The 27193-nt window shown below is 45.1% G+C and overlaps 4 protein-coding genes across 6 annotated transcripts; 2 read left to right on the top strand and 2 right to left on the bottom strand.

The window, feature by feature from the left end:
• The first annotated feature begins 8750 nt into the window (after positions 1-8750).
• LOC123077983 (C2 domain-containing protein At1g53590) lies at positions 8751-16682 on the top strand. Its single transcript, XM_044500366.1, has 12 exons — positions 8751-9040; positions 10304-10378; positions 10526-10666; positions 10830-10925; positions 11021-11152; positions 11778-11930; positions 12035-12076; positions 12163-12211; positions 14465-14560; positions 14650-14833; positions 15251-15371; positions 15539-16682. Exons 1-12 carry the CDS (start codon positions 8915-8917, stop codon positions 16403-16405), a joined length of 2082 nt encoding a protein of 693 aa, XP_044356301.1. The 5' UTR covers positions 8751-8914; the 3' UTR covers positions 16406-16682.
• Positions 16683-17023: 341 nt separating this feature from the next.
• LOC123077985 (D-aminoacyl-tRNA deacylase) lies at positions 17024-19267 on the top strand. The gene is made up of 8 exons (XM_044500369.1): positions 17024-17218; positions 17313-17404; positions 17783-17849; positions 17946-17976; positions 18084-18224; positions 18686-18711; positions 18794-18867; positions 18979-19267. The coding sequence occupies exons 1-8, from the start codon at positions 17024-17026 to the stop codon at positions 19037-19039; spliced, it is 687 nt and encodes a 228-aa protein (XP_044356304.1). The 3' UTR covers positions 19040-19267.
• Positions 19268-19688: 421 nt separating this feature from the next.
• Positions 19689-20865, bottom strand: LOC123077984 (LOB domain-containing protein 7). 3 transcript variants are annotated; one of them, XR_006436970.1, is made up of 3 exons: positions 20110-20865; positions 19886-20005; positions 19689-19815 (listed from the first exon to the last, which is right to left on the bottom strand). XR_006436970.1 is itself a non-coding variant. In XM_044500368.1 (3 exons), the coding sequence occupies exons 1-3, from the start codon at positions 20814-20816 to the stop codon at positions 19978-19980; spliced, it is 588 nt and encodes a 195-aa protein (XP_044356303.1). In that variant the 5' UTR covers positions 20817-20864; the 3' UTR covers positions 19689-19977. The 3 variants fall into 3 exon arrangements, 2 of the variants coding, with proteins under 2 accessions (XP_044356303.1, XP_044356302.1); XM_044500368.1 differs by having other exon boundaries at positions 19689-20005; positions 20110-20172; positions 20320-20864; XM_044500367.1 differs by having other exon boundaries at positions 19689-20005.
• A 546-nt stretch (positions 20866-21411) lies between these two features.
• LOC123077982 (OPA3-like protein) lies at positions 21412-26877 on the bottom strand. Its single transcript, XM_044500365.1, has 4 exons — positions 26513-26877; positions 23522-23656; positions 23333-23419; positions 21412-22000 (listed from the first exon to the last, which is right to left on the bottom strand). Exons 1-4 carry the CDS (start codon positions 26642-26644, stop codon positions 21839-21841), a joined length of 516 nt encoding a protein of 171 aa, XP_044356300.1. The 5' UTR covers positions 26645-26877; the 3' UTR covers positions 21412-21838.
• Between the last annotated feature and the right edge of the window lie 316 nt (positions 26878-27193).

The following is a 27193-nucleotide window of genomic DNA, read 5'->3' as shown; positions in this document are numbered from 1 at the left end:
CGTAGCTAATCAAAGGGATCGCGAGACAGCACTTCCCTACCCTAGCCACCGCCACGCCAGGCGACTAAGGAAGCGATTTTCTTCCTCCGATATCAGCCGGCAAGGGCGTTGGCCCCCTCTCCCTTCTGCTGCTCCGGCGGCAGGAGGGAAGGGGACCCCGTTCCTCCGCTCTGTAGTTAGGTTTTGGATTTATAGATCGTGGTGCGTCGTTGGGGTGATGGGAGCGACGCCCGGACGAATAAATCTGCCTCAGCTTCACTCCCACACCGACGATGCTCTTCATGGCGGCGTCTCAGAGTTGATGGCATCGTGTGTTTGCCGATCCTTAAGATCGGTTGTGTTAAGGTTCATGGATGGTGTCGGCGAAGTGGCGGCGGTGACTCCATCAGGTGTGTCTCCTTCTGCTCTGTCCCCGTTGCTGTGGCGTTGTCTCCGACGTCATGATGGAGTAGGGAGGTTTTATCATCCAGGAGTACGCGCAGACGATTGTCTGCGCAAGTGACAGCTGGAATATGGTGCATCCCGTGTTGGGTTTGTGGTTGGTGGCTGACAGTTCTGGTTTCCTCCTTCGAAGTCGTTGTCGTGCGGGGTGTCAGATCTAGAGTTCGATGGCGTGTCCGGGGACATGTTGCCCCAGTCTGATTCTTTCAATGACAATGGTTTTGCTTCTGACAAACTACTTTCGAGGTCCGTAAAGCTGCTGATCGGCGATGGAGCCACGTCGAGCTCGGGTGAAGAGGTGATCTGTTTTCTTTTTCTTTGGTGGCCGCTTTGATGGTGTCGGAGGAGAGGAACAGGTGCTGGTATTTTGCATAGGATTATCCTATATTTTCAGTCTTGTAATGTCGGTGGTGACGTGTCTTGTAACCAGATCTTTATTTTATAAATGAAACATGTATTACCATGTAAAAAAAAATCAAGGGATCGCGTGGGCCTCACCCTCACATGGACGAAACGATTGATGATAGTAAACCTCACGTTGGATGATTGTTTGGCCAAAGGAACTGAAGCCTCGTGCGCCTGTTTGGACGGAGAAACAAAATGAGCTATCCCTAACAGGCGGCACTCTGCTAAACGTGGTCCCTGCTGTCAGATCTAGATCCAACAGGTCAGGTGGGCTGCCCTTCCCCAGTGTCGGCACGGAAAGGTAGCAGCTTCCACGGTACTGGCATCCAATCCGCGTCGGCACGGTCCGGGCGGACAATTGGACCTCGTACTGTCAGTTCGACACTAGATGTCTAAATTAGTACTCCCTCCGTTCGGAAATACTTAACCATTCATTTATAAGACAAGTATTTCTAAACGGAGGGAATACATCGCGTCATTTTCAGGGACATCTTTTTAGACTTTTTTCTGAAAGAATGTAGAAAAACAAAGCCTGGTATGAAAAAGAATGACAACAGTTGGCATGTCATCATTTCTTTTCTTCAAAAATGTCGTTTTGAATTTCAAGTATAATACCGTGTGCACAAACATTAAAAACTTCCGTCCTAGCCCATGTTTGATTTATATACTCGTTATTTTCAGACGCACCAACAAAAAATTAGGCCTTTTTTCGTTTGGAGGAATTTTGTATGATATGATTTCTATAGAAAAAATTCTTTTACTATCCTTTGGTTCCCATCCTCCATATTTCATAGGAAAATAAACACCAACCTAGTCTTTATGAAAAAAAATCTATGATATAAGCCAAAGGACATTTCTTTTTCTATTCTTATTTATAAGATTTGAGATGCATGACATCTTTTTTTAAGGAATAGATGCATGGCATCTCATTTCCTACAAGTTGCCTATTCCTCTAATATTCCTATCCTATGAACCGAAGGAGTCTTACTACATGAACCCCCTCCTCCAAAGTTACATGTGTCCCCTTTGATCCAAATGGATCTAAAATGGCACAAAGTACTTTCATGAAGTCAGCATTTGAGAAGAACAAGTGCAACCAGGGGCAGCGCCGCTGTAGGGCCTAGTATGGGCGGCCGCCCAGGGTGGCTCAAATGTGCTCGCCTAGTTTCAGAAACATGGGAGCAACGGCCAACGGTTGTCACACAAGCCGCAGGCAACGAACACAAAGAATAAAACAGTTCGTTTTGAGTGGGTCAACACCTAAGTGGAAGAAAGGCATTCCAAACGAGAGCCCAATTGCAGCCCAAGCGGTCTAGCCTATCAATTCCACCTAACTCGACCCGTGTCTCAAAAACAAATTGAGTCGACATTAGCTTCGACTAAAAAAAACTCGACCTTAGCAGCCACCCAGACACACCGAACACCTCCCCCCCCCTCAATTCGAGTGGTTCCTAACCTAGCCATCACACAGAGCTCCGCCTCACCCTCGTGCCATTGCTGGTCATCGGGCACCAGGCGAAAGGAAGAACAAGAAGCAGCCCTGGGCATAGCCTACTAGGCGGCAACACGGTGGCACGACATCAAGCCCAAACAAACAGGCAGTCACAGTTTGTAGGTACTGTAAGTGCATCTAGTGCCCTTTAGTGATTTTGGTGTATTGAAGACTTATAGGTTAAGGGACTAATGTGTTTATGAGTGTACACAGGTCTATAAGTCTATGAGGAGTTTGATATTTACAGAGAAAGTTGACCCCTAAAAATGAAATTCTTCGACTGAAGACTTTGGATTTCTGAAGACTTTCTGAAGACTTTGAAAGTGAAGAAAGTGGTGTGACCTTGAAAACTTGATATTCATTTGAGGAACATGAAGCGTGAAGACTTTTGTTTTCGTAGTTTCATTTTCCCTTTCTTGAGTCATAGGAAACACCGTACTGTTAAAGGGGGTCGAGGAAATAGTAAGGAAAAATTTCCATGTGATGCTCAACTCAAAATCCTACACCTACCAATCCCTTTGAGTGAAGCCATTGGAAATCTCATACAGTTCAGTCATATTCTTCAGTGACAGAGACGAAGTTCTTCTGGTCTCTGAGGAATTTGTTCTGACTGAGGAGTTAGGAATTCGCCAGTGTGGATTGCCTACACAGTGAGGAACATGATAGCCCTGAGGAATTTGATACTCAAATTTCCGACCGTTGCTGTGCTATGCGCCAGCTGTCCCAAAATATCTACCCACCTAACGGTCATATCATTGAAGGGCATTTATGTCTTATCATGCCGGGCTGCTCCCTAGGCTATAAATAGCCGCCCCCTACAACCACTAGCTGGTTGGCTGCTCCGAGAGAAACTGACACTTGTCATTTGAGAGCATCCCATCCTCCGAGGACTTTGAGCGAAAATCATCAAGTGAGGAAAACCCAAACCCAAACACCTACAAACCCAAAGTGATTGAGCATCACTGAAGAGATTGATCATGCGTGGATCCGACGCTTGTTACCTTTGAAGACTGTGCTTCTTCCAGACGGTTAGGCGTCATGGTCTAGAGCATCCAAGAGGAATTATGGATCGCCGAGTGACCGAGTTTGTGAAGGTTCGAAAGTCACCTGAAGACTTACCACGAGTGATTGGGCGAGATCTGTGTGACCTTAGCTCAAGGAGAATACGGTGAGGACTGTGTGTCCGGGACTGTGTGTCCTCAGGTTTAAATACCTAGGCGCTCCAACCAGATGTACAACTGAGATAGCAGTTGGAACTGGTCTACCAAATCATTGTCTTCACCAAGCCAACTGGTTCTATTTCCTCAACTCTTTCATTTCCTCATAACTGTGTTGTGCACTTGTTCATATCTGTGTTTGAAGACTTTGACTGAAGACTTTCTCAATTTCCTCAGTTCAATTTCTTCAGTCTGTTTGTCTTCATCCTGTGTTATCCTGTGTTTACGCTTTCTGTACTCTGTGCTTGTCTTCATTTCATCATGATGACCATGCTTGTGTTCTGCTATGCATACTTTTGAGTACTTATTTCGCTGCAAGTAGTTCTTCGCTAAGGAATTTCCTCACTGGCAAATTCCTCAGTGAAGAATTCATAAAAATCGCCTATTCACCCCCCTCCAGTCGATATAACGCACTTTCAGGTACAAACCAGAACTGGACATTTTGGGCTAGAGAATGAATGATTCAAGCAGCAGGAGTCCATCTTAGAAGTCCTCCATGACATCTATATCATATTTTGTGTTTTTTGGTGGTTACATCGTCTTAGTAGCCTACTATCTCTATCAAAGCTAGCATGATTGCTGTCGTATAAGCGGTAGAAGCTCATAATGAAAGTACGAAGGCTAGATAGGCAAGAGTTAATCATATTACTTTGCCCGCGAGGAGGAATCCTAGCTCCAACCTTTGATTCGGTGGGTTTAAAATTGGCCGCAAGGAGTTTAAGAGGGGAGATTGGGACATCGAGATAAGTAGCGGGGAAGGAACCCAACTTACAATTCATAAGATTAGCAGTGCAGGTCTGCGAGCCCTCTAGCACTACTAGGGAAAAGCCTAGCAGCAGCACGGGTTTTAGGCCTATCAGTAGCGCGGGCAGCAGCGCTACTGGTACGGCGCTACAGCTAAAGGTTAGCAGTAGCGTGCTTTAACCCACGCTACTGCTATATCGACTTAGTAGTAGCGCTTTCTCAGGAGAGCGCTACTGGTAATTACTAGTAGCGCTTCTCCCTGCCCGCGCTACTACTATTATTTCGCATTTTATTTCTTTTTTATTTCATGTTGTATTCATACACCTTTATACAAGTTTTCATACAACAGGAATTTAGAGATTGTTTTTACATCATAATGAGTTATTACATCACGGGGTGAAAGAACCGTGGACTAGTTTCAAGTGGATGGACATCCACCTGAAACTAATCCGCGGTTCTTTCACCCAATGATATAATAAATATCATCATCATCATATCATTAACAACTTATCATCATAATACATCATTGTCATATAACACCTCCTCAAGATCATCGTTTTCATCAATGAGACATCACATAGCAAATTGGTCACTAGTCATAATCACAACTACTCCTCATCATCAACTCTAACACATTGTACCACATAATAAACATATTGTACCTCATAGGACCTACTATATTCTCTAAGGTAAAATAGCAAAAAACAAGATAGCCCCTGACTCTCCATTATGGAGAATGGAGATTATTCTGTCTCCAATTCTTGCCTTTCGCTTAATGTTGCTTCCAAGAACCTCCTTACAATGTCCAAACATTTTTCCATTCTTTGATTAGCATGTGTTCACCTGTTTTAGAAATCCGATATGCACAGGTGAGATCCGTAGGATGACCTGGCTGTATGTTCAGAACTTCAAGGCAACCATTCTGATACATCAGATGAGGCACACAATCCATCAGGATTTTTTGTTAAAAAACATAGTAATAACTTCGTAGTTAGCAATGATGTACTGGTTTTAGAAGTATGCAAAAGATGCACGGATGTCGTAATAGTAAAAAATCTTACCAGGGTATCTCCATAGAAGTTATCGTGGTTCAACACGTGCACTAGTGGCACATATTCACCATAATTTGGAGGAGTTCGATAATAGGTATTGTAATTCTCAAGATAAGTACAAAATGCGATCAGATGATTTTTCTCCTTATAAGTTAATTCGGAGCCATCGGTGTAGTGAGTTTTGTCTACCATCTTCCGCACATTGTTTGAAGAATCAAAATAAGCTGTCAACTATTTTGAAATAAACAATACAAATTAGTTAATAACTATGTTTGAGAAACTCACATAGCGGTAGAATCAGAAGCGTATCAACAAGGACCCAAATGTCCATATTGTCTTGCTCGATGTCAGGATCACCAAGATCCATGGTGACAATCATACCCTCATAAAAACCATACATTTTGCAAAGTGCTTCCCAATTTGGGCAACCAAAATGGGTTACGCTCTGAGAATTGTACAGATTTACTTCAAAATCCATATCATGATGGGTCCTTAGGTGTATTTTATTTGTTTCAAAATTTTCATGGTCTTCAAAACCCATCCTCTCCAAGACACAGCGTCTTGCATGGCATGGGATAAGCTAGTCGAATTGTAAAAGATGAAAATTAGACGTTGAAATAGTTGAAGTCGTGCTTAATTACGAAAAAAACACTTGTCGTCGTTGCATACCGGTTCAACATCGAAGGTCTCCTCGAGCTTAATGCTGAAGTGCCGATCTTCGTCCAGGTGAGGGCACCTGTCGCACAGGCCTCGATCATCGTGGCACCAGCTGCACTCCCCCGGGAGACTGTCGTCGTCCGAGTATGACATTTCCTACGTTCATAATTCAAAGATTAAACTTGTACAATTAAATATATGTACTAAAAAACCTTAATTAGATCATTATTTTTCGAGAAAATCCAGGCCACTCGATATTTCCTACATATTCTAGCACAAGTCATGCCAGAATTCACGGAAAAATCTGACCTTTGCTAAAAAAGGACATATCGAGCGCCTGAAATTTGCCGGAACGGAAATTAATCAACACTCCGGCAAAACATAGGCCACTCGGAGGGGTAACCTGAACATGACCGGCCACTTGGGCAACCACATATCCTATTTGAGCAACACAAGATATACATGTTTGGCATGGAGATTTGGCTGGTCTCACCTCGAGGTCGGAGGGGGTCGGTGACGGGGACGACGGCGAGGATGATGGAGGGGCTCCTTGATTTCTGCAAAAGCAAAAACCCTATAAGTTATCACTAATACATCCCGAATAATTGCTTAAACTAAAAAAATAACAACAAATATGACATGTTCAACTAGTTCTATTAATTCAACTAGTTCTTACTAAATATAAACTTACTATAAATAAAAAAACTAGCTCTTTCTAAAAATAAAGTAGTTCAACTAGTTATATTAATTTTCTTACAAAAAATACATTAGTTCTATTAATTCAACTAGTTCAACTAGTTTATTAATTTACTTACTAAACTAGTTCAACTAAAACTAAACTAGTTCAACTACTTTATTAATTTACTTACTAACTATTTTAAACACTTACTAAAAACAGTAAAAAAAACTACATTATACAATAGTAAAAAACATCTACTACTACTAATTAACATCTACTACTACTAAAAATCATTATCTATGAACCCTAAATTAACATCTACTACTACTAAAAAACATCTACTAACTAAGCAGAGAGAGAGGGGGTGGGGGAGGGGTGGGGGCTTACAGAGAGGGGAGAGACGGCGGCGGGGAGGTGCTCGGCGATGGAGAGGTAGGGGCGGCGAGTGCGGGCTCGGGATCGGGAGGCGGCGGTCCTGGGCGGGCTCGGGCGGCGGCGGTGAGGTCGAGGGCGGCGGCGGTGAGGTCAGGCTCGGGCTCGGGCGGCGGCGGTGAGGGCAGGCTCGGGCTCGGGCGGCGGCGACAGAGGAGTTAGGGGAACAGGGGGGGAAGAGGGGGGAAGCAGGACTTAGTGAAATTTTAAGCCCGCGGGTGGTTAAGTCGAACTAGCAGTAGCGCATTTTAGGAAACGGGCTATAGCTAAATTAGCTACAGCGCGTTTTAGATAAAAACGCTACTGCTAAGTCTAAGCACGCATAAAAAATATACATTGATCATCATTGATCTTTTTGTGTAGAATCTAAATAGTCAACATGAATCCTCACTATACCTGTATAGGTACAGGCGAGGATTCATATTGCACGCACAAATTCTACATATATAGTTCAATGAAGACCAAGTGCTCGAGATAGTTTGAGAAGTAACATATTTAAGGTGGTAAACACCTTGATCGCTTAGCAGTATGGGACTAAACTTCATTAGGTGCAATAGTTAGCAGCACCGAGTTTTAAAGAAAAATACTGCTACTAAGTACTTTAGCAGTAGCGCGTCCAGGGAAGGGCGCTACTACTATACCGAGCCTGGAGGCAACGCCGTGGCAATTATAGTAGTAGCGCTTGTTTCACCTAGAGCGCTACTGCTACCGGGTTATTTGTAGCGTGGTTTCCTCAAGCACGCTACTGCTAATTAGCAGTAGCGTCTGTTTTTAAACCGCGCCGTTGTTAAGATTTTGTGTATAAGGTTTTCCCTAGTACTGTAAGTCAAAAAGGCTGGCGAAAGGGGCGATGGGAAAGTGATAAAGCAGGCGATGTGGGTGTTAACGTTCTTGTAGCAGTTGTCAGGGAAGCCCAGCGGGTGGTCGTCGGGGATGGGAGGGGAGGGGGGTCTTGAAGTATATTGGATAATTAGTAGATTTATAGAGTGCATGTAGCTTTGTATTATTTCTTAAGTTATGTTTATTTTCAGAGTTCGTGTGGCTTCATATTTTTCAAGTTAATTTTTCGCTCCAGGTAACTTAAATTCTTGGATCCGCCATTGAGTGTAGTGGCTTAAGTGAACGATTTAGTACCGAGATACGCATGAAATTGTATTCCGCCTTCGACGCGCTTGAATTTTTCCAAGATAAGTTGTACGCTTCATGTTCAAACTTGGTTCCATTTAACGAGGTGACCATTTTCTTTAAAAAAGTTATATGCACATATCTTTCATTTATTGGAAAGCCATGTTACGTCAGCTATCATTTGTGTCACTATCATTAAACTAAAATCATGACACTTATTTTGGATCGAAGAGAGTACAATATAGAAGATATAACCAGCTACTTACATATTACGAGTGGTTGTTTTTTTATATGAGAAAATTACAAAAATAGGCACGACGATTTTTTTTTAGCACCCATGCCATGACCATAAACGTCGCACACTCGCATAGGAGTGACGACGGCCGATATACCCACCGGGCCGGAGCACGATGCGCGTGCGGGGCTCCTGTACCACCACGCCACTTGCCACTTTCTTACGTGTCGGCTCGGGTCAGTCATGGATGACAATAATCTCTCACTCACCACCCCGTCATTTTCAGAAATCCCTTTCCCGGGACACGCACCCGCTCGCTCGCCTCGCCTCGCCCCCCTCGTCCGTTCCAGTTCCACCCAGATTCACAAACCCGCCACTGCAACTCCTTTTCGCGGCAGCAAACAAGATCGCCGGCCGGCGCGGCGCGGCGCAGCGATGGACGCGGGCGACCTCTCCATCGTGCACCACATCGGCCTCGTGCTGCTCGCGCTGTGGGCCGCCGCCTCCTTCGGCTGCTGCCACTCCGTCGTCTTCCTCATCGCCTTCCTCTACCTATACATGGCAAGTATGCTGCTGCTGCTGCTGCTTCTCTCAGCCCCGCCGCCTCGCCCATCCCGGGATACGGCTTCGTTCCTAGAACTGCGTGCTCGCCTGCTGCATCCGGGTTTATACCGCACCGTTATTCTGCGTCGCTTTGGCTCCCAGATTCCTGCTCTTTCCCCACTTCTCCGGTGCCTTGGACTCGTCTCTGCTGACGTAGCTGGTGGTTACAGAGCTTTATAAGGCACACCGTGCATGATCCTGGCTGCGCTTGCGGGTTATAGCCGCCCGGTTTGACCTGGTTTTCTTTATTGGAATTATATTTGGTCTGGTATGATGTTTCTGATGCTTTGTGAAATTGAGTTTGTAGGATACTATGGCTGGGCATAGTACCGATGATTTCTCCATATGTGTAGGAGTACTTGGAACAGGCGACAGACATACTGTTATGCGTTTTCTTGGGCATTTATTGGGGACGCCGCGCTGTAGCCCAGCTTCTGCAATATATGATGTTTTTTTTTAATAAATTGTAACCTGATGGTTCTATGCTTCCAGGGAAAATGTGAATTTGACTTTTAGTTTGTTGAATACTTCCTTTTAGATTTCTGGGGAAAAAGTTATTAAACATGTTACATGATACAGTGGAAATTTTGTTGCCTTAAATGGAATATAAGCATATAAATTCGTAATTCACGAAAGTTATGTCTTCGTTTGAGAAATATTAGTTGTTCGAGCAAAATTTATCATCTATCCATGTTTTGTGGCTACAACAATTTGATATGGTGAGCTAGTGTCCCTACTCCCTAGGATTTCTATGCAGCTCAGCAACGCACCAACTTTTAGGGATTGGTAAATCACAATATAATTTCATAAGCATTGAGCAGGATCAATGAATTTCCAACAAGATTTCTCTCGACTAACCTCACTTTAATAATTAAAGCATGTAATGTATTTGAGATAGACGCCGCCTTGTCACTTTATTAAATATTTCCCTGGTATTGCCAATCAATGCCAATCAGTAGTTGCTTTGAGCTGTCTTTACTGCACTAATTTTCTTTCCTTATTTTACCCCCTGTTTCCATTTGAAATGTTTTTTCTTCTATATGACTTTTGTTACTACTAAGTTCTAGCTTCAGATGCACAAATTTTAACCTTCCAGATAATGGCTTAGATGTTTGCATGAATATGGCTAGATACCAGAAAATCTGAACTAAATACGTATGACTTTATCATGGCTGTTTGGTTCCAGAACTAAAATTTAAACTATGCTTGTTTTTATTGTAGGTAAATGCCCGCTGCGCAATGAGACTGCGGAAGCGAATACAACATGCGGAAATGAAATCTGCCTACCAACAAAGAGTATGCACCTTTTCTGCAATCCAAAATCAATGTTTGTGTCAATTATTACAAGGATGAACTTGGTTGACTAGGCTAGCATACCCTTTCTTGCTTTTAACTTTGTTGTGATCTGTGGCCACACTAAACTCATTTTGTTTTCTCTATCAGCTGCTTTCTGATGGAGAATCAGTACGTTGGTTAAATCATGCAGTCAAAAAGATGTGGCCTATCTGTATGGAGAAGATTGTTTCACAACTTTTACGGCCCATCATACCGTGGTTCTTGGATAAGTTCAAACCTTGGATAGTTGTATGTTTTATATCTTCCTGCTATATCTACGTCCTTTCCACTAATGTCTTACATTCATGATGAGGTTCTATTGCATGGCTTTTAACTTAAAACTGCTAGTTCAACCTTGTTTTTTGAAGTCACCTTAAGTGAGTATGGCTCAATTCATGTAGTTTTTGTGCAGAGTAAAGCAAGTGTCCAGGAGCTTTACATGGGTAGGGATTCACCAATATTTACCTCGATGAGAGTTCTGCCTGAGACATCAGATGATGACCATTTGGTGGGCGTTACTTTCTTTTGATCTGATTCTTTCCTTTCCCTTCCGTGGGATGTACATTTGTAATGATCTGTATGCCATCCGATCGATTGACCCAGGTTTTGGAGCTAGGGATGAACTTCCTATCTGCTGAAGATATGAGTGTTGTGCTTGCCATGCAGCTGCATAAGAGTGTGGGACTTGGAATGACCGCAAACATGCATTTGACTAGGATGCATGTCGAAGGAAAGGCAAGTCACCTAGTTAGCACCATCATTCTATCACTAATCAAGTGATTGGCAACTTGGTTCTTCGGATATTATATGGAGAAAATGTACAAGACTAAGCAAATACACATGTATAGCAGAATTCTTTTGCTCCTTAAAAATAACACATTATTTTTTATTATACCTCTTGCTCAAAATTGGTTAAGGCTGCCTGTTTTTCCTTACTCAAAATAGACACAACACCTAGATTTAGTTTGCTCAGTGGAGGAATGGAATGACCATTTCTCACCATGGTGGAGGCTAGTTTGCTCAGTGGCTGCCCTGTAGAGTGAATGGAAACAAATATTATTCTTGCATCTGTAGGTAGATTGCTAGTACTGATATAATCCTAATGAAGCCAACGACAACTTTGGAGCCAGCAGTGGCCTACATGTATCTTCTTAAAAAAGGGAAAAAAAAGAAGAGATCCTCAACTGTTAAAAGTGTACTGATGTAGTTGTAAAAGATATGCAAAATCCTTCTGGAGTAAAGAGAAGAGAAGAAAAGGTTTCAATCTGAATTTCAGTAAATTATCATTCATTAGAGACACCAGTCAGTTTGTTCCCCTTATCCTTACCTTGTTCTCAGTACAAAAATATGTTCACTGCAGGTTTTACTTGGTGTGAAGTTTGTTCGGAGTTGGCCATTTCTTGGCCGTCTAAGACTATGCTTTGTGGAGCCTCCTTATTTTCAAATGACGGTAAAACCACTCGTTGGCCACGGACTTGATGTCACTGAGTTTCCAGGAATTTCAGGATGGCTGGTAACTGCCCCACATGTCATACTTTTCCTTTTTCTAGACCTTTTGGTGACATTGTTGAATATGTTTCTTAGTGCTCACTTGGTCTCCTCTATTTCTTTGTCCAGGATAAGTTGATGGATACTGCATTTGGGCAGACATTAGTTGAGGTTAGATCACTCTGCCCCATTCAGAAATACAGATCTTACCTTTAATTATGATATTTTAACTGCTGATGCATCTTTTCTTTTTCCAGCCCAATATGCTTGTCATCAACATGGAAAAGTTCTCATCTACTCCTTCTGGTAAGAAGTAACCTTCCGTTTCATGCTTGTGTTTCAGAAATCGTCTTTACGAAAAAGGGTTTCCCCCCGCTTTAATTATAAAGCAAAGAACCGAGCATCCAACATAGTAGTACAAAGTACAATCAAGTCATAGAGTCATGCTGGGGGCACAGCAAAACAAGCCCCAAAGAAAGCTAAAAAGAACCGCTAATCCGGCTCGGGAGGCGGTGGTGGTGGTGGAGGTGGAGGAGCAAAAGCCGCCGCCGAGGAACGAAGACCCGCCATGATGTTGTCGATGACCTAATGTAGTCGATGACGTCTCGGTCGCGCCGCTTGCTAAGCGGTCTCCAGAGCTGTAAGAAGCCACACATTTTATAGATCACATCAGTCACACGAGACGGAATCACGCGTTCGATGACTAGTTTATTACGGGTACATCAAAGGGACCAAGCAAGGGTACCCAAAGCCACCCAAATGGGGGCGCGACTAGTGCAGGGGAGTCTAAGGACCTCCCCGAACAAATCCGGGAGGTTGTCATGGCACCAACTGCCACCAACCACCTCCCGGAAGCAACTCCATAAGAACTGTGCCGCCGGGCACCGGAAGAAGATGTGGTTGCAGTCTTCCGGTACCAGAAAAATGGGGCAGAGGCCATCCCCAGGGCCATTACGTTTACGGACCTCTGTGCCCGAGGGAAGGTGACCTCTAACCCATTGCCAGAGAAATATGCGGATCTTCAAGGGGAGTTTGATCTCCCAAAGCACCGCTAGTTCCACCGGACCAGGAGTGGGAACAATCGCCTGGTACAGGGATCTAGTCGAGAATCTGCCGCTTGGCTCGAGGTGCCAAGATAGCGCATCGGGCTCCAGAGAGGGGGAGTGGAGGGCAATACACTCGAGCAATTCATCCCATTGCTCAAGTTCCACCGCCCTGAAGGTACGGCGGAAGGCAATCGCACCTAAGTTAGCCAAGGCCACAACCACGGAGATCTGTGGGCGGACACAGATCGAGAATAACGCAAAAAAACGTTCCGCAAAGGGGCGGGTACCAGCCCATCTATCCAGCCAAAATAAGGTGGCTGATCCGGTACCTACTCTGATGGAAGTCCCAATGCGCAGGACCGGCATCAGACGAATCACCGATTGCCAGAATTGGGACCCTCCAGACCTAGGCGCGAAAGCCAGCGGTTGCCCGCGAAGGTACTTCGCACGGATAATCTCAAGCCACAGGCCACCTTCATCAGTCTGGATCCGCCAAAGCCATTTGGATAAGAGGGCAATATTCATCCGCTTGGAGGAAATGACCCCAAGGCCTCCTTGGTCCTTAGGTTTACAGATCTCGGACCATTTCACCATATGGTACTTCTGTTTATTGTTCTCTCCCGCCCAGAAGAATCGGGAAAGGAGTCTACTGACCTCATGATGGAGGGATTCATGTAAACTATAGAATCCCATGATATACATCAATAGGCTGATAAGGAAGGAGTTCATCAGAATCACTCGAGCGGCTTTGGAAAGCCATCTCCCTTGCCATGGCTCCATCCTAGGTTGGAGCTTGGCGATTATTGGACGGAAATCCTTCTCCAGGAGGCGTGTGTCACTAAGTGGCATGCCAAGGTAAGTCGTCGGGAAGGATCCCAAGTGGCAATTTAAACGATTAGCAATCCGCTGGGCCTCCGACTGAGAATATCCCAAGATCATTACCTCGCTCTTGGCAAAATTAATTGTGAGACCCGACATTTCCTGAAAGCAAAGGAGGAGGAACTTGAGGTTCTGAATATCCTCATCCGACCCTTTCACCATCAGAAATCGTCTTTTCTTCCTGCTGGTCTAAATATTACAGTTTCAGAAATATTACTTCACTAAATACTAGTAGTATCAAGTAGTTCAGATAGGGTGTAGAGTCAATAAAGGGCGTACCCAGTGCTGAAAGCTCCCACACAAGGTGGGGTCTGGGGAAGGGAATTTCTGCAAGGAGGCTGGTTTGAACCCAGGACCTCCAGGCCACAAGTGGAGAGACTCTACCACTGCGCCAGGCCCGCCCTATGGTGTAGAGTTAATATGAACCAACATTTTTCACTCGTTTATTTAGTTGAGTGTGCTGGCACAAGTAAAACTAATATGATCGTGCTTAAAGTTAAATAACATCTGTACTTTGTCCTACTTTTTGGAAGAATGATACTTCTCATTTTAATACTTTTTGTGATGATAAATCTTCTAACCCTTTTCTGCTATGTTATCTACTTGCTTTCCATTAATATCTAACATTCTGCAGAAAATAACTGGTTCAACATTGAGGAGAGACCTCCTGTTGCATATGTGAAACTTGAGATTTTGGAAGGGCTTGACATGAAACCAGCTGATATAAACGGTGAGAATTACCTGCGGCTGTGGCTGCCCCTGTCGAAATGTTTGCATTATTCATCCTTTGTTTCAAACATTTAATGTTCTATTTTATAGGGCTGTCGGACCCTTATGTCAGAGGTCGTATTGGTCTTTTTAAATTCCAAACTCAAATACAGAGGAAAACATTATCTCCTAAATGGTTTGAGGAATTCAAGATACCCATCACGTCGTGGGAAGCATCAAATGAACTTGTTATGGAAGTTCGCGATAAGGACCACATGTTTGATGACTCGCTTGGGTATGTTCTTTTTTCTGAACTCATCTTGCTATATGAAACTCTAACCAGGAGATCCATAGGATAACATATGTATTGTCTTGTATTTGAGACATGGAGGAGCAATTAGCAAATCTTTAAATGCCAATCTTTGGACATTTGATCCTTAATTTTCTGTAGAACTATATTTGCAATGAACATGTACATAACCTTTTCTTCTATCAATGCATCGATATGCAAAGCTTCTTGCGTTTTCTCGAAAAAAAATATTTGCAATGAGCAGTGTTGTGATTCTGCTGTGGTCCCTAAAAGATGAGTTCTGGCATTTGTTTTATCTTGGCTTGAAAATTGGCCCTTGTGTGCTGTTTCTTACTGAACAGATATATTTGGTCCTTTACTGAAAGAAAAATAAATACATGATGAATTCCAATTTGTTTACAGAGAATGTACCGTAGACGTAAATGAACTGAGAGGTGGACAAAGACATGACAAATGGATATCGCTGAAGAATGTCAAGAAAGGAAGGATCCACCTGGCTATAACGATTGAAGATGTATCAGAGGTTGGTGATAACATTCTTAACTTTTAGGCCATAGTTTTTAAGACCTTTTTGGTGGTCATCTGACGATGGTAGCAAGGTAGCACCTCAATGAATGGTAAAACTAGATTACCATCTCTTCACAAGGACATGATTATTGTAGAATAACTCTATCCCGAATGTTTTTGAAGGAGACGGAGGCAACAACGAGTTTGGAAGAATCACCAGCGAAAACTGATGCGAAACTGCCACTGCCCACCTCTGCTGATAGCAAGTCGGATGCTGCTAAGCTGCTTGAAGAAAGGAAAGTTATACTGGATGAAGTTGAGCACATTGACTTTGATGGACAAGAGCAACCTGGAGGTGTATATGTACATCGCCCTGGAACTGGTGTTCCCCAGACATGGGAATCCAGGAAAGGACGGGCACGTAATCCAGACACGGAGATCCTCCAAGAGGTTGACATATCAAAGGAAGCCCCTCCTACTCCTACCCCAAAGAGTGGTCGTGGCGGTATGTTCAATATGGGCTCATTTTTCCGGAGGAACTCGAAGAAGGGGAGCTCTCGCGATCTCATTGACCCTAGCATCCCCACAAGTCCTGGTCCTCAGAGTGCACCAGAGCTTGATCCGAACCTCCCGCGGACCCCGCGTCAAGGTTCGCCGGATCTTGATCCGAAGCTCCCCCGAACCCCACGTCCCAACCTGAAGGAGCTTGGCGAGAAGCGGACATCGATAAAGATTGTGGTCAGCGACGATGCAAGCAAAGGAGGAGACGCGGGAAGTTTGACAGAAGATATGGTGAAGGTGGTGGAGAAGAACGCAGGGGAGCCGGGTAGATCACTGACAAGCACACTGAGCAGGAAGATCTCCATGAAGAGACGGGACGACAAGACGCCGGATGTCCCGGAGCAGGCCGATGCGTATGGACGTGAGTTGGTGGTGAATGAAGGGCCTGTTACAATAGAGGGTAAGCCGATGGATGTCCATCCCACAACGGAAGATGGCAATGTGCAGGATGTTGCCGTGGAGGCAGAAAATACTACTCGGGCTTCATAAATCAGAAGAGTGGATGCAAGATCAGCAATTGGTACAAAAATTCTCTGTGCTTGTTGTCCATATGGGTGAAGAATAAAGAACTTAGAGGTGGTTGTAGAATGTGACGAACAGCAGTGTGCTGTGCGCCTCTGCACTCGTAGCTAGGTGAGTGACCATGTTGTAAGATGGATTTCTGGACAAATCAGGTGTAAAGATGTAAGATTCCCAAACAATCTGTACGTATATATATACCCAGACTCATGTATGTTAATGGAATTAGTGCTATTTTCCACGTAAATTTCATGGCCGTGAGATAAATTTGGTGATGATACTGTTATCTTTTACATGTTGTCAAAAGTCAAACACTATTTTTCTACTCCTAGAAAATACTCCCTCCGTCCCGTAATATAAGAGCGTTTTTGACACTAACGCTCTTATATTATGGGACTGAGGGAGTAGAAAATAGTGTTTTGACAACAAGTAAACAATACAATTGGATATTTCTAAGTCAAGCTCTAACAAGTGGCAAAAAAATGCCAAGCTCTAACAGGAAAAAAAAATGTCAAGAGTGCAAATCCTGGCAAAGCCCGGTCCAAAATGTGATCCTGGCAAAGCCCGGCCTGTTAGACCCAATAAATCATGGGCATTTTTACCGGCCCGTCGACCCTCGCTGAGGCCTCCGCTGCTCACTCCGCCCACCCGCCCACCACAGTCGCCGACTGCCGTCTCCGGCGACTCGCCCACTCGCAGGAAGCTCGGAGCCTCGCCGCGGCGGAGGCCAGAAGGAAGGGAATGAGGGCCGTGGTGCAGCGCGTCCTCTCGGCCAGCGTCGAGGTGACCGCTTCCTCTTCAGTTCGCCACATCCGCTGTATCCTGCACGGAATCATTGGGAGAGGTGGGCGCTGATTGGTCTTTGCGGGGGTAGCAGGTGGAAGGGCAAGTGGTGTCGGCGATCGGCCCGGGCCTCCTCGTCCTCGTCGGCGTTCACGAGGCTGACACCAGCTCCGACGCCGACTACATGTAATGAACCCACCTCTGACCTCTCCCTCCTAATCCTCGGCACCCTCTCCCTCTCGCAGGGAGGTATTCCACCGGAATCTGGGTGAATGATGTGTAATTGATTACTCCTTTTGGTGGATTGAGTGATTAAGATGACAATCGTTAGCGTATCAATAAATAGTGATGTGTACTTGGTGCTGTATTCTGGTGCTTGAAGGATTCTGTTGTGACACTCTGTAATTTGGAAAGTTTTGCTTAACTTTTGTGCAATTCATGTACCAGTGACTCACTTGTCACCGTTACTTTTCTGACAACAGAGAATTTGTTTATACTGAAATGTCCAGTAAATATATCTCGTTGTGATGGTGTCTGTTTCATGCTAACACTCTATTTCCGTAGCTGTCGGAAGGTCCTGAATATGAGGCTGTTTACTAATGAGAAGACTGGAAAAGCATGGGATCAGAGCGTAAGCCTCAGAGTCATCTATAAGCAATTCTGCTTAGGAGAGCATTCAGCATGTTGATTACCCCCTGAACTTTATTTTGCGTTTCACTTTCTGCAGGTTATGCAGCGGAACTTTGAAGTCCTGTTAGGTAATACAATGCAACTTGCTCTCTCTACTTCTGTATCTGCAATGGCATAACCTTTAACAGTTGATATGTTGTTATTTATTCTTTTTCTAAGTTGTTATCCTATTCAGTGAGCCAATTTACCTTATATGGAATCCTGAAGGGTAACAAGCCAGATTTCCATGTGGCTATGCCACCTGCGAAAGCAAAACCTTTCTACGCTTCTTTGGTCGAGAAGTTTCAAAAGTCGTACAAAACTGATTCAGTTAAAGGTAATATGTTCATGCTTCTAATATTGCATAATACGTTTATGAAGTTGGCCATCTTGAGTGCTTCATCATCAAATCGATCTTCTTTACATAAGTTCACCTGTATTCCTATTGAGGTTTTCACATGGTAACCGATGTATGGATACTTTCTCATATTTCTCAATGTTCCTGCACGGACTGTCCGACTGTTCCATTATAAAGTAAAAACTCAATTTACGGCATATTCTGTTATATTATTAGTAAGTTAAGAATACTTTCTTCTTGTTCAGATTTGTACTCCCCTGATACCTTGCCATGAGTATGCCAGTTTATTGATTATATGGTTTTCGCATAATACAATATTGAGGCTGCTATTTCTGTTTTTTTGCTATCTGTTCCTGTACATTTGAAGGATCCCTGCTAGAAGTCACTGTCGCATTGAACCTATTCCTGACAATTGTCCCTACTTCATCTCTTCTTGGCAGATGGCATTTTTGGAGCAATGATGAAGGTGCCCCCCAGTAACAGATGCTATAACTGACTTGTCTCACATTACACTTTCCAGAATGCATGTCAATTGGGAACTTTTGCAGGTTTCATTGGTAAATGATGGCCCTGTAACAATGCAAGTTGACTCACCCTCACTGCAAGGCTCTGGTCAGTCAAGGTGAGGTCTCCTAGCTTAAACCTACTGTGATGTTTTGTTGCAATCTTGCTGGTTATAATGTCATGCTCATATGAATTGACTGATATATTTATCTTGGTTCCTCTTGATTAGCAATGGTGATGCTGGTTTGGTAAGAGAGGGTGAAGCAGCAGTACCCGATGAGACTCGTTAAATCCCTATGGCTGTTCCCGCAGTATCCTGCTTGGTTTTGGTGAACATCTGAGTTATATGGCTTGAGTGTAGAATTTTCAGTTTCTTTTGAGGTTGTAGCACAAGGAATCCTAATATTCTGTTCCTATTAGAAATATCGAATATAACATGCATCTCCATCCGCATGCTGATATTTGATACTACTTGAGAAAATATTGGACACATTTATTTGTGTCATTGTTGATTTGAATGAACCATGACCCTTGTCATGCACTCTCAGTTTGATCCAACCGGTCTGAGCGCTTTGCTATCGTGAGTCATCTCCAGTTTGTGCCGACATAGAATTTGTGCGCTCATAAGTTTTTTCTCGGTCACATTTGGGGAGAAATCTTTATCAGTTTCACCAGGGCCCGTACTCAGGAGTTTAGATAATCTTATTGATTTCATCGAGTAGCAATACATTAAGGCAATGCCTCTCCTCCTGTCCCTCCAAAGCTACTCTCTCCGTTCCTGTGTTTTTAGTCCCTATAGTATTTGTGACTTGTGAGGTGTACTACTCCAGTTCATGTGCTTTTCCTGAATGGATAATACTGAATGCAACTGAGGTTCTAGATTTGCAGCAGGATGACCAGCTGCTTAAATCAACAAGTATAGCTTGAAAGTCTCTAAACTGCATGAATCATCTTCTGGCTTCTAATTAAATGAATCACCAGTTATACAAAGCTGAGTTTTTACACTTTGAACTTTAGATGTCCTGCTCAAGCAGAAGAAGAAAAAAAAGAGTAAAGCTAGTATTCCCTTCGTCCCATAATATAAGAACGTTTTTGACACTATTATATTATGGGACGGAGGGAGTACTTTTTATTCCAAAACCAACACTTAGGGCTTTTTCCTACTTAGGACATGAATTTCATATGAAACGGTTGAATTTCTGCCTTCATCTTCTCCCATAGCCCACTGCTAGCTAGCTGTGCGCTGAGCGTCACACCTGCAGTTGCAAAAACACAACGCATAGAAGAAGCCCATATATATATCCACCATGCAATGCAAACCTCCACCTCAACGGAAGAATGAGAAGCGTCCTCAACTTACCTCGCGCTGCTCTTCTCCCTGGGCTCCGCCTGACCAGCTGCCCCGGGCCTCGGCGCGCCGGCGCCGTTCGCTCCGCCGGACGCGGCGTGGTGCCGGTCGCCCTGCGCGCATCCGACCATCGTCGTCTGCGGCGCCGGAGCTGACACGTGAGGGCGCGCGGGCATCGCCCCGTTGCCATTGGCGGCGCGGACGGCGCCGGCATTGCCGCTGTAGAAGCCGCCGGGCACGACTCCGGCGCTGGCCCCGTGCAGCACGCCGCCGGGGGGCCGGGCGCCGTTGTTGTAAGCCGAGACGAGCAATATCTGCTGCTGCTGCTGCTGCAACGTGGTGACACAGCACGCGCACTGGTCGGCCCGGCGCCTGAGCGCGGCGTTCTCGGCGCGCAGCACGGCGTTCTCGCGGCGGAGGCAGGAGACCTCGCGGTAGCACCCCTCGGAGGGGTCGCGCTCGCGCCACCGCGCCTCCCACGTCAGCGTCTCGGCGGCGCGGCGGCGCGCCGCCTCGGTGGCGTTGGCCTTGATGAGCTTGGTGAGGTTGGCCACCCCGAAGACGAGGTGCAGCGCGCGGAAGTCGTTCATCCTGTTGGCCGGGAAGTAGGCGGCCAGCTCGCAGTTGGGCTCGCACTTGCGCCGCTGGTGCTTGCACACCGCGCACGCCCCGCCGCCGCCCCCACCGCCTCCGCCGTTGCCGTTCACGCCGCCGGTCATGTCGGTCCGGGCTACGCAACACAGTGTAGAGAGGAGAGAGATGCGTGTGTACGATTCTACGCGTATATATGCGCTCCCAAAGATAGTAAGGTGGAAGTAGGGTTTGCGGTTTTGTAGGTTGCTCACAGGAAGATTTCACCGAACAAATAGATAGGCCCATGGAAACTTCTACTGATACATTGTACAAAAGCATACGCGCAAAACCACACATATAATCAGTAGTTCAGTACACGTAGTAGTTTCATTTCACAGACCATGCAATTATGTCACGTGACGCATGCATGGAGTAACTCATGCAACACGTGTCTTCAGTTTCTATGCAATACAAAAATGCATTTTTATTCAAGGAAACACTGCAAGATGAGACATGTGTGATCCACTAAACTAAGAAAATAAGAAAGCACTGATGTGTACATCTTGTACCTGAACAGCAATCCTTCCAGAATGCATCAGCAGAAAAGAACATGACATCAGTTGTACATGTCTTCTTCAGAAAAATGGAGAGGCCATCTTCAATTATACTCCGTACAACACAACATTATGATTAATCGTTTACAAGTCCACGGCTCACATATGTGTTCAGCAAAAAAAAATAGAATCAGGTGAAACAAACCGTTTCATTCTGCCTTGGTATCAGTCTCTCACAATGGACCACCGACATACATGGTTGAGGAGAAATTTCGGATAATAATCTGTTGGGAGCCCACAGCACAATCATACTTCTCACTTATGTGTTAGCGAGCCAAAGGCCCAAAGTAAGAATACATTCATCTTTATATCTTGTTCTGCGGTCACTTACCCAAAAGTACCCGGGCTTTTTCCTCACACAATCACTCTATTATTTCAGGATGTCTAATGGATCAACCACCATAAAATTTGATCCATTCACCCAAAGAATGGGCATGGCTATAATATCAAAGAACTGTGACAGAAGAAACCAATTAGCCAATTGTGAGGTGCTTTGTGCATAAACTCAACAACACAACATCCCCCTTTCTCCTGACCAAAGTTGAATCGATAAATCAAGCAGGTGTTGCTTCCTTGCTGCTATCTGCTGCATTGACACCTTTGAAGTTCAATATTCCAGAAAGGCCCCGGCCTTTGGCGAGGCGCTCAAGTTCAGCCAGCTTCAGCTTGAGATCTTCTAAATCTTTAGCTAAAATCTCTTCCTTTTGTCTCAGTTCCTGTGGATCAGTGAAAAACATTAAGCTAAATCATATGATCGAAGCCTATGTATATAATCAAACCTATGATGAGTGAAAAACATTATAAACTGGGAAGGAAAACAATTGAACATATGTGTTCTAATCGAAACCTATGTGTACAACATTAACTTGCCACGAGGCATTAACTTAATAAACTACTCTACTGTCGATTACCCAAAATGCTATTATTTTAATATACCAACATTCTAATCGACTGTATGGGATTTAAAAGAATATACGAAACAAATAGAAATTGCAGAAATCTCTTTCGTAATTAGCATAATTCTGAATTTGCTCAGTTTTGTGCAGCTTCATCAATTTGATTTCCTCTCCCCCCATATTTGAGCAAATGCCAATTAAACAATAAGTTGCAAAATCTATAACATGTGATAGTTGCACTTATCTTATCAACCCCATCATTCTCCAACTTGTACATTCCACCCATCGAAAATATATTTGTCAACCATATAAAGGTAATATGATTTGCTAGATTAAATTTTGTAGGCCCTAGCCATTCTCTATAACTATGACCAACGCAGATGGAAATGGAAAGAACAGCCTGTGGTCGTCGTCATTAGTACCTTTTGTATGCTTATTGGGTTAATTCCTAGCCTCCCAGGTATTTACATACTTCCACATGTTTTCAGAAGAGAGGCGTTCAAGATGGTGGCGAGATGGTTGAATAAAATCTTCTAGCATATTAAATTAGTATCTGCATGTCCATTCCATGTATGAATTTTGACCTGATAGGCTGATAGTAACATAACATGTACGAACTATCACCTGATACAACAAATTAGGAATGATAATATGATCAGTTTCTGGTAGTGACTTAATCAGGATGTTTGGATGAGGGGTTGCTTGAGATTTAGTTCAAAAATATCCCTAGTAAAATCCTGTGTTCTTAAGACACCAGAGACATCCTAATATCTGCGAATGTATCAAATTGTGCATTTAATAAACTTGGTTAACACAAAATGTGCAATGGAAAGAGCTTTATCTGAAGAATTTAAGTATAACTTCTTCTATTTCTATGGCTTGCCTTGTATAATCCTTCCCCAGATTCCACCTGGTGTGGGAGCTTCTAGCACTGAGTCTGTCCGATGGCTACACAATAGGGGCTTATAGATACGGTTTTCTGGTGTGCGGTGTTTCTCAAGATAAAAATTAACCGCTATAGGACTGAATAGCGAACGTGGCATGCATGGACATGTTAGCATAGTCCATTTAACTGATTTCAGTGAACTAAGCAAAGAAGTAAGACAATGTAGAGAAATAATATAATAAAGTGAAAAATATATACAGTACTACCTCAAGTTCCTGTTTACGAGCTTCCTCCTTTCTAGCCTCTGACCTAGCACTTCTTTGCACCTCGAAAATTAAAGCAGCGACAGCAACCTACAACCAGAGACATAGCATAAGGCTATTACTGTTTGGTGAATTTTCAATTGCTTGTATTACAGCAAGGTACATAAAGTTAAACAATGGCTTAGAAAATACCGAAAAGATGAAGCCTTCTCCAATGAGATCTGTAGCAACTTGTACTGCCTTCTCCTCATCTAAAGGTCTGATAGCCACATTAGTAGCATGCCCATAAATGCGCCTTTGTATCCTTGTAGTGATACGATGGTTTGTCTGCAATATGTGTTATAGGGATTGTCAGTTCACTTTGTTTTGACAACTAAAAGAGAAGGAATGATCCTTCCTTTCAGGCGTCCACGCAAAAACAAATATGAGGACCTAGAGTATAATTAGTTCCAGATCATTTGTTCTAGTAACTAGGAATAGCTAGTTGTTCACAGCTACCAAAACACATAACCCTGAGGCAGAAAATCTGCTTGAGGTTCACTCTCACATTTCAAATGATTCAAACAATACTTGAACTTAGAGCAACTCTAGCAGAGTTGCCAAAAGGATCCGACTACCAAAATAACCGCGTTTACGGCGAAACAACAGATAAAACCAGTCGCCATATGGTTCTGGATCGCCAAAATATGCAACGCACTCCAAAACCAGGTTCATAGCCTCCATATTTGGAGGTTGGGGCCGATGTTTTGGTGTTTTGGAGCACGATCCAAACCTAACCACTCGTGCGGGAAGTTTCACCTCTCTCGTCACCCGCCCACGCGGCCTCTTCCTCTCTCTTCTTTCTGTTCCAATGGTGCAGTCGCACGTACGAATCTCGTAGCCACTTATATCACAGGGAAACGAGCCATTTAATGGCCGCCACCACGTGTCCAACTGCATGCGCCCGTTCCCGCCACATTTTCCCGCCGGCCTCCCGCCCACAACATTAAGAGGTTGGCGCCTCCCTGTCCCTATCCACTACTCCACTTCCCCTCTCCACCTTCTCCCTTTCCCTTTCCTTCTCCGGTTACACCACTTCTCGTTCTCCCAATGTCACTTCGCCCAAGGCCAGACTAGGTCAAGCTCACGGCGAAGGAGGCAAGGCAGTTGGACGAGGAGGCACGCATGAAGAGGCCGACGACATCAAGAGTAGTTGGACCACTGGTATGCAGTGCAGCACGCCGATTCCGAGGACAACCTGAGGTCGAGGATCCCCTCCAGTCCATCCTAGATGAGTCCGGCAACACGGCCGCGTCAAAAGCTACCTGACGCCACGCTGATGCCCGGCCATGTCCGACTTCCCACCGCTCTCTCATTGCTAGGGAAGTTTGGGAGGCAAGGCAGATGGGTAAGGAGGCCGCGCAGGAGGAGGCCGACAGCATCAAGGAGTAGTAGTGGGACCACTGGTACGCGCTGGAGCACGCCGATTCAGAGGACGACCCGAGGCCGAGGATCCCCAGTCCGTCCTCAACGAGTCCCGCAACATGGCCGCGTCAAAGGCTGCCTGACCCTGTGCCGATGCCCGGCCACGCCCGACCTCCCACCGCTCCCTCATTGCTAGGGAGGCTTGGGAAGCCTGCCACGCTGCCTACCTCCAAGATACCACCGGTGTCGGTGTAGTCTTCGAGGAGACCGTGTCACTTCACCCAACGCCAGACTGGGTCGAGCTCACGGTGCAGGAGGCAAGGCAGTTGGGTAAGGAGGACATGCAGGAGGAGGCCAACGACATCAAAGAGTAGTAGTGGGACCGTTGGTATGCGCTGGAGCACACTGAATCCGAGGATGAGGACCCCCTCCTTCAATCCGTCGTCGACGAGTCCCACAACATGCGGGAGCATGCTGACTGTGAGGACGACCCGAGGTCGATGATTCCCTCCTCCAGTCCGTCCTCGATGAATCCCACAACACAGCCGCGTCAAAGGCAGCCTGACGCCGCACCGATGCCCGGCCACATCCGATTTCCCACCACTCCCTCACTGCTAGGGAGGCTTGGGATGCCTCACGACCCCTACGTCCAAGATGCCGCCTGTGCCGGCGTAGTTTTCGAGGAGACCGTGGTAGAACGGGCGTTGGCAACAGAGAGGGAGCACGCCATCTGGGCTGACTACAATGTGGTGGCGGCAGCACGCGTGATGACCGCGGAGATGGAGCACGCCATCTGGGACCATGGCCCGCTGGCCAAGCCGCGCCCGACAACAACGACGATTCCCAGGCGACATGGGATGTAGGCGCTCTTGCCAATTCCGCGCTACCACGCTACCAGGGACAGTGGCCGCGTCTACGAGGCCGATCCTATCCCCTACAAGTCCCACGCCGGCCTGCCCGTCGCACCTAGTCCTCGACCCGCCGCAGACTACTAATCCAGTCTACGTTTCTATGAAAATGCCGCTTATCAACATTTCCCCTAGCTATAATTGCTACATAATATGTAAAAAGCGACGAATCCCCCCGCCCCACCCCCATACTTCTAATATATTTATCGACATTTCCCCTCGATATAAGAACTTTGTATTTCAACGGTGTTCGAATTTAATCAAGTTTTACTGTTTGAACCCCTCCAATTAGAAGTATTATTGAGTTGATCCAACCAAAATAAACAAATAAAGAGGGGAAATGTTATGGAGGCTCAGTGTTTGCGAAGAGTCTCCGCAGCCTCCAATAATTTATGGAGCGCCGTCCAAAACGGTTTTGGAGGCTGCGGATATGGCACATCTGCTAGAGTTGCTCTTACAGACATCAAATCTATCATAAAGAATATCTGGGTTTACCGATAAAGAAAACACTAATTAATTCCTGATGAAATTCTAATAAACTAAGTAAGCCTGATTGATAGATGTACAACCCGAAAGTTCTTTTCTGAACCACCTTACATAACTGTGCTTTCCCAAGTCACATAAAAGGCACATTGTCATGGGATTAGAAACCATTGTCATCCTGAGTTAATCACTGCACAAAAGTGTCGTCAGGCCGCAGCAACACTGCAAAGTGCTAATTCATCAGTTTCCAAACTTTTCAAATCTGTAAAGACCTAATCAGATCTCCTCCCATGGGCCAACTAGGAGCAGACCATTTGCATCCCAACAGCTTCGTTCTGCGGCGTCCTTGCCCTGGAAAGGAGATGCGGGAGGGCGGAGAGAATCGAACCTGGGCGATGCTGATGATGAAGTCGCGAAACTTGGGGTGGACGGCGGCCTGGCTCTTGAGGCGGTTAGCGATAGGCTTGGACAGCGTCCGCAGGAGCAGCGTCCCCAGCTTCATCACCGGCAGCGCGGCCATGGCGGCGGCGGCGGCGGCGGTCCTTGGCCTCCTCCTCCGCTATTCCTCCTCCCCGAATGTTGGGCGTGGGCGATCAACGGGGATGAGAGGGATTCGGTTCGACCGACTCGGGACTCAGTGAGATTCGATTCGGGACTCAGGGTCGATTCGTGTCGATGGTGTGAGGAAAGAGAACCTGAGAAACGGAACGGAACGGAACCGGGGGAAGTAGACTTTGGTGTTGGGATTTCCTCGTTTTCCTTTGACTAATCCGTCGGCCCCTTTTAGATGGTGTCTACAATTCAAAGTGTGTTCCTTGTCAAACAAGCCTACATAAACTAAAACTAAAGCAAATGAATTTGGTTGACAAGTGTGTTATGTTAGAACAACTCTCCAGCACCTTTCAAAAAAAAAAAACCTCTACAACAGATGCATCGTATCGATCCAATCATCACAATAACCATCAATATAACGATTTTGGCTAAAAAAACAGGTCTAGTAGAATTATCATCCGCTCGACTCACGTAATTTTTGAAGACGCTCCAAATCAGTCAGTGAGTCTCCATATTT

The sequence above is a fragment of the Triticum aestivum genome, chromosome 3D (genome assembly GCF_018294505.1).
Source record: "Triticum aestivum cultivar Chinese Spring chromosome 3D, IWGSC CS RefSeq v2.1, whole genome shotgun sequence".
NCBI lineage: Eukaryota > Viridiplantae > Streptophyta > Magnoliopsida > Poales > Poaceae > Triticum > Triticum aestivum.
The sequence above is the reverse complement of the archived record's forward strand: the minus strand, read 5'-3'. Positions and strand labels throughout refer to the sequence as shown.